Below are 18,245 nucleotides of genomic sequence, written 5' to 3'. Positions count from 1 at the left end.
AGGATGTATGACCCGAAAATAACTAGGGGGAAATGACTAAGTTTCCCGCCGGGCATGCTTGACCATGGGGGTGTGGTTGGAATTCCTATCAGTCCAGCTAGCCTGAAGCTCTATTTGATAGTGACCTTGAATTCAATACTTGTTTCACCCTTTTGAGTGTTAGGATTCTAGGTATGCATAGGATTCAGCTTATTGTATAATAGATGAGAGATCTTTTTCACGTTACCTGTCAAAAATTAATCCTATATCTAATTTCTCCTCTCTGAAAATGGGACTATTTCCTCATGAAAATGATGTGAATATTGAGTTAGTATTCAATAAGTATTTATTGAGCAGCTAATTTGTACTACTACTGCTAATTGTATAGATGTACAATAGACTTCTATCCTTAGCACTAATTTATGGCTCCAGTTTACAGACAAGAAAACTAAGGGATAGATAATAGCCTAAGATAGTACCTTTAGCAAGTAAAAAAATTGAGATTTAAATACCAACAGACTGCAAATCCCAAGCTTTAAGCCACTTACAGTCGGACATAGGTTTTGGCAGTAGACTCTATTGTGGTAGTTTAATTGAGTTATAGAATAGGTACTTGGAGTAACCAAGGATTCTTATTGAGACTTACTATGTACAAAAAGAATTTAAAGCTGGGTGGTGGTGGTGGTGGTGGTGGTGGTGGTGGTGATAATGATGGTGTTGGTGTTGGTGTTGGTGTTGCACACCTTTAATCCCAGCACTTGGGAGACAGAACCAGGCAGATCTCTGTGAGTTTGAGGCCAGCCTGTTCTACAGTGTGAGATCCAGGACAGGCACTAAAACTACACAGAGAAACTCTGTCACAATAAACCAAAAAACAAAACAAAGCAAAAAAAGAATTTTAAAAACACTATGCATCAAAACAGTTTAACCTTTATTTTGACACCCAGATGATATGATGGAATAGAATTATAATGATTTCTTATTATGTCATTCCAATATAGACTAGGTATAGTAGCTGGTGACAGTTCTTTCTGGTTAATTGAATGCCAGATGGCAGAGTTTATCGTTTATTATAAAAAGACCACCATGTTTCCTAAGGAAAATCTTGAACTCAGTTTTTCTGGCACTGTTTTTCTTTTTCAATGCTCAAGAGCACACAAATAGAGTGAGTGCCCTTTAACTTCTAATATTATTCAGCTCAGATCACACAGAAGAATTTTCTGCCTCAAGAGATCAAAGTGTCTAAAATTCCCAAATGGTACAGATTCTTCCCAATGAGGTAAAAAAAGGGAGTGGGGGAGCTCATGTGACAGCCATGTATCAATGATTTTAAAAAAGGTCCTACTCCTAATGATAATAACAAATATATTTCATCTTGAAAGTATCCTAGAATTAGCCTGACAGTTTGTGATACCAAGTCCTGAAGTCTGTGATACTGATATGTACTATGCAAGGTGCTATTTCAGAGTTTATACTTGCTTTTAGACCTGCTGCGGGCAGATTAAAGAACATGCTATAGCATCCACACAGTATGGCAGCACAGGGGAAAGCCTCTTTTAAGTTGGGTTGCTTCATCCAGGAGATGATGTTGATGATTGTGAAGCCAAGGTGAAAAAAAAAAAAAGAGACACAAGGAGAGGGTAAGGGGGAATCTGAGCTTAGCAGCACAAATGTGGCTTTTATAGTCAGAAAATAGTTGAATATGAATGAATATCAACTCAACCACTTGTTAAAGAAACATTTGACAAATTCATAGCATGTTTTAAAATAGAGGAATTTGTGTATTTGGCAGTCTTCAGAGGGTGTTCTCATGGGCTGACCACATTTGTAGACAGAAAATTGAATGAGGTCTCGAAACAGCTTGACTGATCACAGCACAATGTATCTCAAATTTGATCATGATTTCATCACTTGGTACCCTGTGACTGGTTAAAGTTAATCTGGTGATTGGTGAGGCTCAGCTAATTGTTACACAAATATAGTCATAACTTAGGATGACAGTTTGTTACTTAGATCATACTTTGCTATAGGGCTCAAGGTATGGAGGCATCTTCAGGCCAACTTTAATTTAACTTGATACACAGTGTGCCTTCTGTTCCCACATATTCTGCATATGTGGATTCAACTATGAACTGAAAAGATTTACAAAAAATGTGTCTTTACTGAACATGTACAGATTTTTTTCTAAATAATCTTACAACTATTATATGACACTTACATTGTATTACATTATAAGTAATGCAGAGACTACAGTATATGTGAAGTTGTGTGTAGATTCTATGCAGATACTTCACATTACACAAAGGACTTGAAAATGCTTGGAGTTTGGTATCATGGGATTGAAATGCCTCAGTCCTCCCAGGATACCAAGGAGTAGCTATATTTCTTTTTTAAAATAATTTATCTTGTATTTATTTATTTAAATTAACTTATAAAGTAATAATTTCAATTCAGGCATTTTCATACATACTTTGATTTTGTTGCTATTTTATCCTGAAGAACTTGCCACAGAATTAGTCAAATAAGCTTGTTTTATGCTAGTGTTACACTGTTACCTTTTTTTCTTTGTCGGCCTTGAAATCTACTAGAGTCACTGAATTTCAAATAGATGTTGGGAACATAGGAAGAAGTTAGGAGGATAAGGAAATGAGGGAGAATGTGAAGATAAGATGTGTGTGTGTGTGTGTGTGTGTGTGTAAGAGAGAGAGGATGTCCCATGGCATCTTTGTCATGGATCTAACACACATTTCAGTGAGAAAGAGCTGAGGTAAAGCGTTTATGATATGGAATTTTTTTTTCTTTTTTGAGTGGAGTTGCTGATTGTACAAAAGGTCATTGAAATACCAAGTAGAGATAGGAGTGCAGGACTTGACTTTTCCACTACTTGGCTATGACCCCTTGATGGTTGAGGTTTCCTCAACTTTAAAATGCCAGTTGTATTCCACTAGAACAGTGGATCATAATTAGCTTTAGCTGCATAATTGATGTAAACCTAAAATCACCTGAAATATGGAGCTTCAGTTGAAGAATTGCCCAGATCAGATTGCTCTGTGGGCATGTGTGTGAAACACTTTATTTTCTTTAAAAATTATTTAGGTTTATTTATTTATGTTATTTTATTTTGTGCATGTGAGTATTTTGTTTGCATGCATGTATGGGTACCACATGTGTCCCTGCTACCCACGGAGGTCAGGAAAGGGTATCAGATTTTTCTGGAACAGGAGTTATGGATAGTTGTAAACTACCATATATGTGCTGAGAACCAGACCTGGGTCCTCTGTAAGAGCAGCAAGCGCTTTTAACCCAGCGGGAAGATCATATGGAGTGATGACGCAAAAGCACACAGCAGACGATGAACCCTAGGAGTCACGGAAATGCAGTGCAGCACGGAAATGCAGTGCAGCACGGAAATGCAGTGCAGCACGGAAACGCAGTGCAGCACGGAAATGCAGTGCAGCACGGAAACGCAGTGCAGCACGGAAATGCAGTGCAGCACGGAAATGCAGTGCAGCACGGAAATGCAGTGCAGCACGGAAATGCAGTGCAGCACGGAAATGCAGTGCAGCACGGAAACGCGGATTTTTACTTTCCTTAGCACGAAAGTAGAGGCTGAAGGAAAAGAGCACAGGACACTGTTTGCAGGCTAGGAAGGCAGTTAACACTCCAAACTACTTAATCTACCTTTCCAGGAATAAACATTAGCATAGTTGTCTCAACAATTTTGCATTGTTGATGTCCTTGAGGTTTTAGGCCATACAAAGAATTGTTAGAAATTTTGTGAGAAAAATGGATAGCTGTTAAAATTCTTAGATACTTGTGTATAGGGCTGACTATACTTAATCATAAAAAGACGTAGTGGTTAAAGCCATAGGTCCAGAAGTAAATGTATTCTTCTTGACACAGGAGGCGAGATCCTGTTCCTTGGGATTGTGCGGCTGGTGAACTACACCGATCTGGATGTACAAATCTATGTGCAGGACACCTCTGCTCAGGTCCTCACACAGACGGCTTGGGGACTGGAGGTGGTGCTGCCCCCACTGCTGGCTGGCACCCACATGATTTCAGCCTTTATTAATGGAGTGAGCATTCGTTCACAGGGGTAAGGTTGCTGCTGCTATGGACTTCGGGTCTGTTCGATGAACTAGTAATTCATATGGGAACCTCTGCTTGGAGTTGGGTGTCTTCTTTGTTCCATGTAAAGTGAGGTGATAAGGGTCTGAGAATTATAAACATGGATGAGTCTCAAAGCCTTGAGAAAAGTTCATTCCTTAGACTATTGGAGGGAAAATGGCTTGCTTGGTTTGGGAAAGGGAAATTGGAAGTTGGTTGAGGTGGGGATAGGGTGGGCCTCTGCCTAAAGAAGGTAAGCCTGCGGTGGAGCACTTTAATAAGACTGTCCGAGGCTTTGGGTAAATGATTTTCAGTAACTATACTCACCATGCCTCCTGTCTCACCTTCATCTCCTCTGTACCCTGAAATCACCTGATTTTCTCTAAAAATTTCCTCCCTCATCTAGAAGGTATCTAACCTACATGGGACTGATGTTGTCACTTGAGACTGGCCCAGGACAGTGCCCCACCCTTCTCTCCATTGTTTCTTCTCTATGAGCAGGATCCCTGATACTTGCTCTCCACCGTTGCTCCTCCCTTTACAAACATGTCTCCATTCTGTTTCGTTCATCTCCACGATATTTCATCACATGGACTGTTTTCTCTAGGGTTGATCTCCATATCCAATACCTCACTGAAGTTTTCAGCATGGAGCCTTGCTCTGGGTCTCTTTTGGGTGAGTGATTCTGACATCACATCTTATTTGTTCAGCAAGTTGGTTTACTGAATGCTCAGATTTCATTCCTGGACTAAGGAGCTGGAGAGGTCAGGGCTGCAGGTATCAGGGAGAGAGAGAGTTCCCTTGGTTCTCAAATGAACAATGCTCTTATGTGAAGGAAGCGTGAAGAGTTGTGGACTTTAGCTCTGTGAGCTCCAGATATAACAGAGTATACAAAGGAGAGGTGGCTGGCTTTTTTTCCTGCAGGAAATGTTGAAACATCCAATGGATACCACACTCCAGCGGGTACTAGGAAGGGACGGGCAAGGCTCCTGCAATAGTCTCTTAGACCTTGCATGTGCAAGGAGAGGAGGGAGGAGCCTTCAATCTTTTCACTTTACTCTAAGGATGAAAGACAAAGGAAAAAAAAGTAGAAACACAAACATAGTATGGGAAATGTAGAGCCATGTAGAATGTTATGTCAGATAATATTACAGATGACAAGATGATGAAAGACTTTTTCATTCCCATATTAGTTGAAAGTATAGCCTTCTAAGACATATAAGGGTATTCTAAAATTTTGTCTTAAACATTAAAAAGTATCATTCTTGGGGTTTAATGGTCAGTGATTAAGGTCACTTGTTGCTCCAGCAGAGGGCTTGGTTCTGTAAATCCAGTTTTAGAGGATCTGTCATGCCTTCTTCTGGTCTCCATGGGCTCACTATACAGTGGTACACAGACACACATGTAGGCAAAATAGCCCTACACATAAAATAAAAATAAATAAATCTTAAAAGGTACTCTTCCAAAACAATTTGAATTGCTTTACTGCTCTGTGAATTTTTGTCACATCTGAGTTCTGGCCAAATGATCACAAATTTAGCCATAATGAGGATGAAATATGTGCACACCACTTTCCACTTAATTCCATCAGATTTGTAGAGGTGCTATGGTTCCTATTTAGATGGAATATTAGCCTTTTGTGTGTGTGTGTGTGTGTGTGTGTGTGTGTGTGTGTGTGTGTCTGTCTGTCTGTCTGTGTCTCTGTCTGTGTCTGTCTGTGTCTGAGCACATCCCTAGTAGGTATGTAGAGGTCAGAGGTCAGTTCTCTTCCTTTATCATGTGGGTCCTCCTCAGGAATTGAACTCTGGTTGTCAGACTTGACAGTGGAGGCATTTAGCTGCTGAGCCTTTCTGCTGGCTAGAATATTAGCTTTTAATTGGTGCCTTCCATGTTTACCCTTTAGGTGGAACTTTCCTCAGCCTTTCAGGAACAGGACTTGGCAGAGATCCGACTCTGATTTGGGTACTTGTGGACAATCAGCCTTGTAATATTGTGAATTTAACAGAAGTGACCGTCTGGTGTGAGACTCCTCCAGCTGTGCTGCCCCCCAGGACAGATGGTCTCACTGTGCCAGCTTCTGTGGAGATCTGGGTTGGCAACACTTCCTTCCTCCATGGACCAAGCTTGGTGGGGAAGGGCCTTACCTTCATGTATGAAGCAGCATCAACACCAGTGGTCACTGCTATGTGGGGAGAACTCATGAACAACAGCCTGGGGTTCTATGTGGAAGGAAATAACCTCTCTGACTCAGTCATTCTTTTGGGAACATTAAAATGTGACCTTGAAGCACAATCTTTTGCTGATAACATGAACTTGTCTGGGTGCTCCTTTCCTCTCTATGATTTGGAAGCAGGGGTCTTTCCTCTCCAACTTCGTCACAAGTTGATGGGGTTTGCTGATATGTCTGCAGTGCCCCAGGAATTTGAGTTGTCACCTTGGATAGTGACCATTTTCCCAACACGTGGTTCTATGTGTGGTGGGACAATACTCACTGTGAAGGGTGTTGCCTTCAGTTCTAGATGGAAGTCAGTTCATGTCAATCTTTCACACCCTTTTGCTTGTGTGATTTTGAGTTTGGGAGACCACACAGTTCTATGCCAGACCATATTGGTGGGTGACCGCTTTTCTGAAGTGTCATCTGCTCTAAATGTTACAGTTCTGGTCAATGGACTGGCCAGCAAATGTGAGGGGAACTGTACACTCTTCATGCAGGAAGAAACAACTCCTGTTGTGGATGCCTTGACCACAAACACCAATGGTTCTCTCACCACAGTGCTGATGAGAGGCCAGAGGTTGGGTACCACTGCTGCTGAGCCAACAGTGTTTGTGGATGAACACCTTCCTTGCCACACAACTTTCTTCAATACCAGCCATGTGGCATGCCAGATGAGGGATTTGACCCCAGGGTCTCACTACCTGTCAGTTGTTCATACAAGCACTGGATATGCTTGCCTGGACAGTGTTTATAGAAGCTTCTTCATTGTGCCTCAGGTGTTTGAATATTTTCCTAAGAATTTCAGCATCCATGGTGGAAGTCTCTTGACCATAAAAGGCACAGCTCTTAGAGGATGGAATGCTACATTTGTCTATGTTGGCCAACAAGCTTGTCTAACAGTGAACATCAGTTCTGAGCTCATCCAGTGCATTGTGGCTGCAGGAAATGGCTCTGTTGCTCTGGAAGTAGAGGTGGATGGAGTTTTGTACCACATGGGATGTGTTGGTTATAGCAGTGTCTTTACCCCAGAATTGCTTTCTGTTTCGCAGAATCATGACATCTTAAGCTTTGCAGTGGCCCAGATTTCAGGGGCTGCAAATGTTGACATATTTATCGGGATGTCACCATGTGTAGGTGTCTCTGGTAACCACACAGCTCTGCAGTGCATGGTCCCTTTCCTTCCTGCTGGGGAGTATCCTGTCACAGGCTATGACCATTGCAGAGGATGGGCCTCATCAGCCCTCATCCTCGAGCTGAGAGCTACTGTGACCTCAGTGACTGAGAACTTCGGTAAGTATAGAAGCTAAGACAGAACACTTTCTCTATAAAGCAAATTAATTGTGACTCTCAGTTTTAGGAAGAAGGGTACCAAAGTCACAGTATGATAGCAGGATAAAGGAGCCTGGATGACCTCTTATAGTCACAGTTTCTTCCTCAGGCCTGTCTTTGTGACAGTTTATTTATATTTTTCATCAGTGAAATTCTGTGAATTCCCTGAGTATTGGGTTGTATCTTACTTTTATGCATCAACTTCATTGGGCATGTGTTTTAAATTTAATAATATCATTTGCTAAAGCTCATTATGTGATTGTATAAGAATATAAATGTATTCACCTATTTTAGACATATGCTGATGTGTATTATTTAAAACATAGTCAATAGGATTAATTTTTGCCACTTTGTAATGGTTCACAGATGAGTTCATACTCTACCAATAATATGCCAGTGCTATACTGTAAGTGTGCTGGTTAAAATTTAAAAAAATATTTATTTTCTATTTTATATGTATGTATGTGTGCCTGAGTGTATATATGTAGTATCATATGTACTCAAGGCATCCATGGAGGCCAGAACAGGGCATCAGATCCCCAGGAACTGGCATTATAGGCAGTTGTGAGCTGTTCATTATGGGTGCTGCAACCAAACACAGGTCTTCTGGAAGAGGACTGAGTCCTCTGAACCACCGAGCCATCTCTATGGCCTCCAGTTTTATTTTTCCTTTCAGGTACACTGACATTTGACTAGCTTTTTTTAAAGGTCTCTGTTTACTTACTTTGCTGAAATAGCTTAAGTCTGATTGTAATTTTAAAAAAATGGAGGCAATAATTCAATCTAAATTGGCAGGGTAGTACCCATAAGACACTTGGCTTCAGCTGAGTTAGGTACTGTTGGGATTAGGGTTTGCTAACATGGCTCTGTGTTTCCCCCTAAATTTTGGCTTTATTATTTGTAAAGGAGTTTGTCCTGGATAGTCTATAAATTCCTCTCCCTACTCCCCAAGACACCATGATTTCTATGGGGAAGGAACACCATAAAATGCACCCACAGCAGGAGACATCGCCCTTGAGTGGCCAGGTGCTTGCCCAAGGACCTCCATCCCTCCAAGGGGATGAGGGCAGTGGGGATGGAAGCTCCCCTCCCAAAGTGTCCCAGCCTCTGGACTAGTTTCACTGACCCAAGCACCTTAAAATATGTCTTTACTGTAGTACTTATTGATAGTGACAAAATCGGGAATTCATTGGAGGTTTTAGTGTTAATTTTATACATTGAGAAAAAATTGTATAATAAGATTCGAGCTCCCTATCAAAATGCAACAGAATCTATGAAAGTTTGGAAAAATATTTGTGCTGTAATTTTAAGTAAAGTTTTGAGATACTATGTACATAGTGATCCCTTTTTTATATAATGTATCTATATATTATATATACATGTATTCCACACACACACACACAAACACACACAGACACAGAAAAAAAGTGTTTAATAAATAGTCACAGAAACTTCACATGTGGATTTCTCTGGGAATTCTCTTAGGTGTTTGGGGGGGACGGGGGAGGACACGGACTTAAACTTCTGTTTTCATTTTATGGTCTTTTTATATAGAGATACATTTTTGTATAGAAAATTTAAAAGCTGTAAATCATCATTAGTTATTTATACAAAGTGACTACACTTTTAAAAATCTCCCAACACAACCACAGAAAGCTACAGGTCAGAGCCAAGCCGAGAAGAACCTGGAGATGATTCAGCTGTGCACCTGTGGGGGTTGAGAAAGTTTCAGAGTAAGAAAGTGAGCTTTGGGTTTTGTGTGTACTAAGCCAATTCCCCTCCTAAATAATGAGCTTGGGATTTTGTCTCTGAAGGCTGCCTGGGTGGAAGGCTTTTGCATGTGTTTGGAGCAGGATTTTCTCCAGGGAACATCTCAGCTGCTGTGTGTGGTGCTCCCTGCCAAGTCTTGGCTAATGCAACAGTGTCTGCCTTCAGCTGCTTGGTTCCGCCCCTGGATGGTGAGCAAAAAAGCCGTACTTGCACATTTATGTGAAGATCATATTCTCTGGCCTTTTTTGTTTCTGTTTCAGTACTCTATTGACAACTGGAAATACAATTTTCTCCTTTTTATCTAAAATGGCAGATGCTGGGGCCTGAGGAGATGGCTCAGTGGATAAATTGCTAGCTTGTAAGAAGAGGACTTATGTTTAGAACCTTTGCACAATGTTAAAGCTGGGCATATTAGTTCACGACTGTAACTCAGGAGAGGGCAGAGGTGCAGAGACAGGGGAATCCCCAGAACTTGCTGGAGAGGAACTCTAACTGAAAGGTGAGCCCTAGGTTCAGTAAACCTGTTTCAAAAAATAAGGTAGAGAGAGAAGGAGGAGATGCCTGAAGCCCACTTCTGGCCTCCATAAGCATACAGCGTTAAGGGTATACCATCCTACACACATGCACACACACCCACACTTACACACATATACCACATACATGCATGGAACACACACAGACAGAAAGAGTGCTACCAACTGCCTTCTCAGTGGGCAACCCTTGTTTTATACTCAGTTCTTCGATTCTTTTAGGCAAGACTTGCCATTCACATCATGTAAGTTGTGGAGTGTGAAGCCCACAGAGGAGTATGCAAAGCTTGAGGCTTCGCAACACATGGTAGCTGTCTATTGAGCTTTAAGGGGAAAAATCCCAACAGGAGGAAATGGCTTTATTATCACAGGGCCTTGTTGCTTTTGAGAGAGCCTCAATTAAGCTGGATGAATATTCTGTTTGCATATTTCCAGATGCTGAACTTTTGCACTTTAGAAGTCACACTGCGTACTTCAGCATTTACAGATATGCTCTCTGTGTATTAGTTAGGTTCATGTTCCCTCTCCCACTTTTTCCCCCTGAAATTTGAATATGGGCTAAGGATTTACAAAGTGATAGATGTAGAAATCCACTTGAATTTGGCCAATAATTCTATGAGATGTAACTCTATCATGGTGGAGAAGTATACTGGATTGTGTTAGGCAGGAGAAAAGGAGAAGGGGGAGGAGAGGGGGGAGAGGGAGGGAGAGGGGGAGGAGAGGGGGGAGAGGGAGGGAGAGGAGAGAGAAGAGCAAAGAAGAGAATATGAAGAAAATCCTAGTTTAACATACCAGAAACAGTTTTCTGTTATCATCAGGTACATCAGCTGAATGTGAGGAAGGGGAAACAAACTCCATAGTAAGAAGCCTAAGGGGCAATAGTGATTTTAATGTCATCTGATCCATTGTGACTCTTCCTATACACAAAACAGTGTGTACAAAATGAGAATAAGGTAAAATTAAAGAGTTGGGAAACAGTGGAAAGGAAACAAACATCACTTTGCAGGTTTTAATTTTGTTGTAGAGATTTATTTTTATTTTCTGGCAATAAGTGTTTTGCCTGTATGTACGCATACATGTGTATACATATATGTATGCATGTATATCTTGTGCATGTTTACTGATCATAAAGGTCGGAAGAAGACATCAGATCCCCGAAATTAGAGTTACAGGCAGTTGTGAGCCATTGTATAGATAGAGGAAACCAAACCCGTGTCCTTTGCAAGAACAGTAAATATTCTTAACTATTGAGTCATTTCTACAGCTTCTGTGTTCTAATATTCAATTAATACCTTGTCAGGTTTATTTTTAATTGAAACTAAATTCTCCTCTCATACAATAGATTCTGACCACAGTTTCTCCTCCTTCCACTCTTCCCACCTACCCTTACCCTCCCTCTCTCCCCCATTCACCGCCCCCTCCATTTCCCTTCAGAAAGAAGCAGGCTTCCAAGAGATAACAACCAAACATGATAAAACAAGATGTAAGACAAGGCAATGCCTTCTTATCTAGGCTCTCAACAAGGCAACCCAATAAGAGGAAAAGAGTCTCATGATCAGGCACAAGAGACACACCTACTGACACTTTTAGGAGTCCCACAAAACACAAAGCTACACAATCATAACATATATGCAGAGAATGTTCTGCAGCCCCATGCAGGCTCCATGATTGCTGCTTTAGTCTCTGTGAGCCCACGAGAGCCCTGCTTAGTTAATTCAGTGGGCCATGTTGTCCTGGTGTCCTCCATCCCCTCCATCCACCTTCCTTCCCCTCTTCTGAGGAGTTCATGAACTCGTAGGGAAGGGACCCAGTGGAGACCTACAATTTAGACTCTCTCTGCTGGGGATGTCTTTCTGTATGCTGTGAATATGTTGCTTTGATTGATTGATAAATAAAATGCTGATTGGCTAGTAGCCAGGCAGGAAGTATAGTATAGGCGGGATAAGGAGAGAGGAGAATTCTGGGAAGTGGAAGGCTGAGTCAGGAGACACTGCCAGCTGCTGCTGTCACTGCCACCATAAAAAGTAAGATGTAAAAGTACTGGTAAGCCATAACTCATGTGGCAACTCACAGATTAATAGAAATGGGTTAATTTAAGATATAAGAACTAGATAGCAAGAAGCCTGCCATGGCCATACAGTTTATAAGTAATATGAGTCTCTGTGTGTTTACTTGGTTCTGAGTGGCTGCAGGAGTTGGGTAGACACAGGAAAACTCCAGCTACACACTTCTCTGCATAATGTCTGGTTGTGGGTCTCAGCACCCTCCTCCATCTGCTGCTGGAGAAAGCATTTCTGATGATGACTGGACAAGGCACTGATCCATCAGTATAACAGAGTATCATTAGGAATTCTTTCTTTCTTTTTTTTTTTCTGCTAGTTGTGTTTGGTTATACCCTAGGTCACTGAGCTATCCAGTCTGGTTCCTGACCATCCAGGCAGCGTCAGACCTGGGCTCCCTCTCCTAGCATGGGCCTCAAGTTAAACCAGATATTGGTTGGCCACTCCCACAAGTTCTGTGCCACCATTACATCAGTACATCTTTCAGGCAGAGCAGATTATAGATGGAGAATTTTGTGGCTGGCTTGGTGTTCAGGTTTCTCTTTCCATAGCCTGCAGAATACCTTTCTACACCAAAGAGACTAGAATGTAGATGTGAAGGTTCCATGCTGGTACCAGATCAGCGCCCCTCTATGTTCAGTGAGCTGTATGGTTGTTGTCCTCAACAATGGGGCCCCCACTGTTGGTTTTCAGAGAGCAACCTTCTGTCCAAGCATCAGCTTGGGTTGTTTATTGTTGTTGTCATTTTTTAAAATTACATTACATCTCAACAGCAGTTTCTCCTCCCTCCACTCCTCCCAGCATCCCTCACCTCTCTTCTCCCCTAGATCCACTCCTCCTCCATTTCCCTTCAGAAAAGAGCATGTCTTCCAGGGCTATCAACCAAACATGGAATAACAAATTACAATAAGACTAGATACAAACCCTCATATTGAGGCTGGACAAGGAAACCCAGTAGGAGGAAAATGGACCCAAGAACAGACAAAAGGGTCAGAGATACCCCCTGCCACCACTGTTAGGAGTCCCATGAGAACACCAAGCTATACAACCACAAGGTATATGCAGAGAACTTAGCTCAGACCCATACAGGGTCTGTGATTGTTGTTTAGTCTCTGTGATCCCCTATGAGTCCTGCTTAGTTGATTCTGTGGGCCATGTTCTCCTGGTGTCCTTGACCTTTCTGACTCATACAGTTCTTCCTCCCTCTTTTCCATGGTTCCCTGAGCTCTGCTTGTGGGTCTCTGCATCTGTTCCCACCAATCTATGAGTAAAGCAGAATATCATTAGGAATCATTTCATTGACTTTTTTTTGCCAGTCATGTTTGGTTCTATTATCAGTCTCTGGGCTTTTCCAGCTTTTGGTTCCTGGCCATCCAGGCAGTGTCAAGTGAAGGCTCCCTCTCTGTTGTTGTTGGTATCTAGCCTCAATCGATGGTAGTCTGATAGGATGTAGTGTGTTGTTTCAATTTTCCTATACCTGTTGAGACTCACTTTGTGTTCATGTATGTGGTCAATTTTGGAGACAATTCTGTGAGATGCTGAAAAAAAAAAGTATATTCTTTTGTGTTTGGGTAAAATGTTTGTAGATATCTGTTAGGTCCATTTAGTTTATAACATCTGTTAGTTCTAGTATTTCTCTGTTTAGATTTTGTCCAGATGACCTGTCTACTGGTGAGAATGGAATATAAAGTCTCCCACTATCAGTATGTGCGGTCAATATGTAGTTCAAGCTGTAGTGGTGTTTCTTTTACAAACTTGAGTGTGCTTGTGTTTGGGGCATAGATATTAAGAATTGAAATGCCATTTTTGGTGGATTTTTACCTTTGATGAGTATGTAGTATCTTCCATCTCTTTTGATTAATTTTGGTTTGAGGTTTATTTTGATAGATATTAAAATGGCTACCCTAGCTTGCTTCTGAGGTCCATTTGCTTGGAACATAAAAGAACACTTTACCCTGAGATAATGTTATTGAGGTTAATGATATTGAGGTATGTTTCTTGTATGCAGCAAATGTTTTTATATTCATTCTGCTGGTCTGTGTCTTTTTATTGGGAAACTGAATCCATTGATATTGAGAGAGATCAATGACCAAAGCTGTTAATTCCTGTTATTTTGTTGTTGTTGTTGTTGCTGGTGTATGAGTGTGTGTGTATGTGTGTGTGTGTGTGTGTGTGTGTATGCTTCCCTTCTTTTGGTTTTGCTGGGAGATTTTTTTTTATGTGTTTTCATGGTTGTAATTTACCTCCTTGGGTTGGAGTTTACCTTCTAGAACCTTCTGTAGGGCTGGTTTTGTAGACAGATATTGTTTAAATTTGACTTTATTATGGAATATCTTATTTTATCCATCTATGGTAATTAAAAAAATTGCTGGGTATAGTACTATGGGCTGGAACCTGTGGTCTCTTAGATCTGCAGGACATTTGTCCAGGCTCTTTTGACTTTTAGAGTCTCCATTGTGAAGTAAGGATGTAGTTCTAATAGGTCTGTCTTTATGTGCTACTTGGCCTTTTCCCCTTGCAGCTTTTAATATTCTTTCTTTGTCCTGTATGTTTAGTGTTTTGATTATTATGTCGTGAGGGGACTTTCTTTTCTGGTCCAATCTATTTGGCATTCTGTAAGCTTCTTGTACATTTATAGGCATGTCCTACTTTAGGTTAGGAATTTTTCTTCTACACTTTTGTTGGGCTTTTGAGCTGGGCTTCTACTCCATTGACTATTCCTATTATTCTTAGGTTTGGTCTTTTTTTAGTGTCCCAGATTTCCTGGATGTGTTGTGTCAGGAATTTTTATATTTAACATTTTTTTGTATCTATTTCTTCTATCATATCTTCAATGCCTGAGATTCTCTCTTCTATCTCTTGTGTTCTATTAGTGAAGCTTGTCTTTGTAGTTCCTCTTCACATTCCTAAATGTTTCGTTTCCAGAATTGCCTCAGTTTGTGTTTTCTTTATTTCTTCTATTTCCTTTTTCAGGTCTTGAACAGTTTTATTCTCTTTTCTTTCCACTGTTTTTTTTTTTTCTTACCTCTCTTTAAGTGATTTGTTCACTTCCTGCTGTTGTTCATTTGTGTTTTCCTGCTTTCTTTGAAGGATTTATTCATTTCCTCTGATTGTTTGCATTTTTTTTCTGAATGTCTTTAAGGGATTTATTCCTTTCTTCTTTAAGAACATCTATCATCTTTGTATTTAAGGTCTTTTTCTTGTGCTTCAGCTATGTTGGAATATTCAGGGCATGCAGTGGTAGGATAGCTGGGCTCTGGTATTCTGGCAGTCATGGCCTGTGGTTGAGCAGTGGGGGTGGGGATGGGGGTTGTTTGTCAGAGTTGGACGGGACACAGATGAGGGCAGAAGGGAGGCCAGGTGGAGCTGTTGTTGCAGAACCAGAGAAGACCCTGAACATTGGGTCTGGGGGAACAGAGAGAGTAGAGAAGGTCTACGGGCAGCCAACATGGTCTTCTGGCAGGTGAGGTCTGTGGTTGAGCAGAGGCTGTCTGCCTGGGTTGGGGGCTGGTACACAGCGACAAGGGTGGGGGAGGTGGGTGGATGATGGTCTGTGGGATCCACAGGAGGCTTGAATAGCAGGGAGGGGAGGCTGCAGCAAAGTCTCTGTTGCTGGGATGGGGAAGACGCTGAGGATTGGGTCTAGTGGAACAGAGAGAGTCTCTCCAGGTTTTTTCTTTTTTAAACTTTGTCATCTACTTATCACAAATTCATGAACTATAGCACTCCTTGGTACTATTTTAAAATATTAAATCTTAACCAGAAATACAGAGGAAAAAAAAGTCAGTGAAGTGTTCAGGGTCAGGTAAATTTTGGTATTGTAAGTTTGATAACTCAGATGGGAAAAATTGTTAGTATATTATAAGGGATTTGATAAAGTTTTAGAAATTGAGAGTCAAGTCTCTGAATTTTTAAAAGGAGCATTACCGTAATTAAAGTCTGTAACTCTTACCATGGCCACTGGGTGTCACCAAACACTCATCAATTGCACAAGCACACATTTCTCTTTCTTAAAAAAACAAAAACAAAACAAAACAAAAAACAAATAAACAAACAAACAATCCCCCCCCCAAAACCTTTGAAAAGACCCTTATTCTTTATGGTGTGTGATCACCTACTCCAGAGTTCCTTACATAGGATCCAGGTGGAGGTGTGGGGAGTCTTTGAACCCTCTGAAGCCGACTAAAGTAAATACTGTGTGTATGATTGCATTTTCATTTCTTCCCTTGAAAGTACACCGGTAATAGACAACAAATGGTTAAGGGGTTGTGTGTGAGAAACTGTTAAGAATCAGCAATTCTCTCACTTTATAGGATTGCATATAAATAGCATCATTGGGAATCCCTACTTCTGTCAGAGGAGCATTCCTCATGCCTGTATCCCAATCGCCATTCTCAGAGAATCCATCTTTCCGCACTGCTAACATTGCCCTCCTGGACTGTCCCAGTGTTAACCATGGCCTTTTTTGGAAAGCTGCAGCATGCATGTGTGCTAAGACTGTGGAGTGTGCTTGTGCTATGCAGCTACTTCTGCAGTATTGCCTATGGATTTGCTAGAAGTGTAGATTCTCAGGATTCCTGCCATCTGAAACTTTCTACAAAAACATTTTGATATTTCTCTGGTTTCCTACATCGTTGCCTAACTGAAGGCTCCCAAACCAGGCAGCTTATCTTATTTAGCAAGTTCTAGACACGTTGGGGAGCATCATCAATGTCTGCCTATAATTTGGCCCCAGATTTGTTATTGGCATCATAGTGCTTTCTGTTAAATACTACTCTCCCCCTCTGCCCCCCCCCCCCCTCAGCTGGAAGTTTTCCTGTGTCCTGTCCAGTCTGCAGGCTCTCAGACCCAAGTAAACACACAGAGGCTTATATTAATGAAAACTGCTCAGCCATTAGCTCAGGCCTACCACTGACTAGCTCTTACACTTAAACTCAGCCCATTTCTGTTAATCTATATGTTGCCTTGTGTTCTGTGGCTTTACCTGTGTGCTATTACATGCTGTTCCCTGAAAGGTGGACTGTCATCTTCTGACTCAGCCTTCCTCTTCCCAGAATTCTCCTTGTCGCCTATCTTGCCTATACTTCCTGTCTGGCTACTGGCCAATCAGCATTTTATTAAACTAGTGTACAAAAGCATGATTTTATAGCTCTCTCTCTCTCTCTCTCTCTCTCTCTCTCTCTCTCTCTCCCTCTCTCCCTCTCTCTCTGTATACATGTGGTGTGCACACATGTCTATGTATATATGCATGTGTTGTGTGATACTGTTTCTAGGGAGACATGAACAAATGTCTCCTCATCCAGATGTGGAGCCTATAAAACACCAAGTCAGGATACCATCAAAGTCTAGTTTGGTGAACCAAATGGGTTTATTGGGGTCACTCACAGTGGTGTGGGTGAGGGGTTACTTGTAGGAGACCCTCTAGGGAGCTCAGCTGGTCTCTGCATCTCCCATGCACCTTACTTAGCTGATGTGATTTTTCCAGGCAGCTCAGCTTATTGGAAGGTGTCTCTTAGTAGTTCTGCTACTGATATATATGCTCAGGTAAAGAGAGAGCTACTAATCTGGTCAGTTTCAGGGACTTCCTACATTTTTGAGTAGTTTATTTCCTGAGTTCATGAGCTTGCCTGGAGGATGAAATATTTTATCTTGGAGAAAATTTTTTATACAACATTCACGTTATATGTTCATGCATGTGAATCTTGTATCTGTGTGCATTGAGTGCACATGTGTACTAACTATGTATGCATGCATTAGCTTATGTGCACTGGCATGTTTTTGTACATGCATATGGCAAGCACACTTCTGTGTTTCTAAAATGACTGCAGAGCTAGTCCCTCTTCCTGCTTACATGGCCTCTTTCTCCTTCTGCAGTTCTCTGCCTCACTCTTTTCAGCTGGTCTTTTGTTTGTTTATTTTTTGTTAACTTCTCAAATTTAACAAGGTCACTTTGAATTCTATCCCTCGGTTTGAAATATTTTCAGTTCGATTTTGCATGATAGAGGGATGTTTCCTATCCCAGATTACAGATAAATGTCTTAGGATGCAAACTTTCCTAATTACAGTTTGCTTGTTCCAATGCCATCGTACTAATGTGTTTCCTTTTTAGAGAATGATGGGGAATTAAAGATAGAGATGAGAAAAGTTCCCTTGCTGCTTTTGGGGTCATCTATCTTTACTCTCCCAAATTACACTTGGAGCCAAAGAATATTTTTCCATATGATGGGTGCTAAAACATCTAGTGAGGTGAAA

General features: G+C 41.2%; 1 protein-coding gene across 1 annotated transcript in view; it reads left to right on the top strand.

The window, feature by feature from the left end:
* Pkhd1 (PKHD1 ciliary IPT domain containing fibrocystin/polyductin) overlaps positions 1-18,245 on the top strand; it is a 458,933-nt gene that overhangs the window by 66,604 nt on the left and 374,084 nt on the right. The window contains exons 29-32 of the mRNA XM_036168402.1: positions 3,883-4,078; positions 4,697-4,764; positions 5,993-7,594; positions 9,448-9,591. Coding sequence (XP_036024295.1) covers positions 3,883-4,078; positions 4,697-4,764; positions 5,993-7,594; positions 9,448-9,591 — 2,010 coding nt within the window. The remainder of the gene's footprint in view (positions 1-3,882; positions 4,079-4,696; positions 4,765-5,992; positions 7,595-9,447; positions 9,592-18,245) is intronic.

The sequence above is a fragment of the Onychomys torridus genome, chromosome 18 (genome assembly GCF_903995425.1).
Source record: "Onychomys torridus chromosome 18, mOncTor1.1, whole genome shotgun sequence".
Taxonomy (NCBI): domain Eukaryota; kingdom Metazoa; phylum Chordata; class Mammalia; order Rodentia; family Cricetidae; genus Onychomys; species Onychomys torridus.
This window is presented reverse-complemented; position numbering and strand designations above follow the sequence as displayed.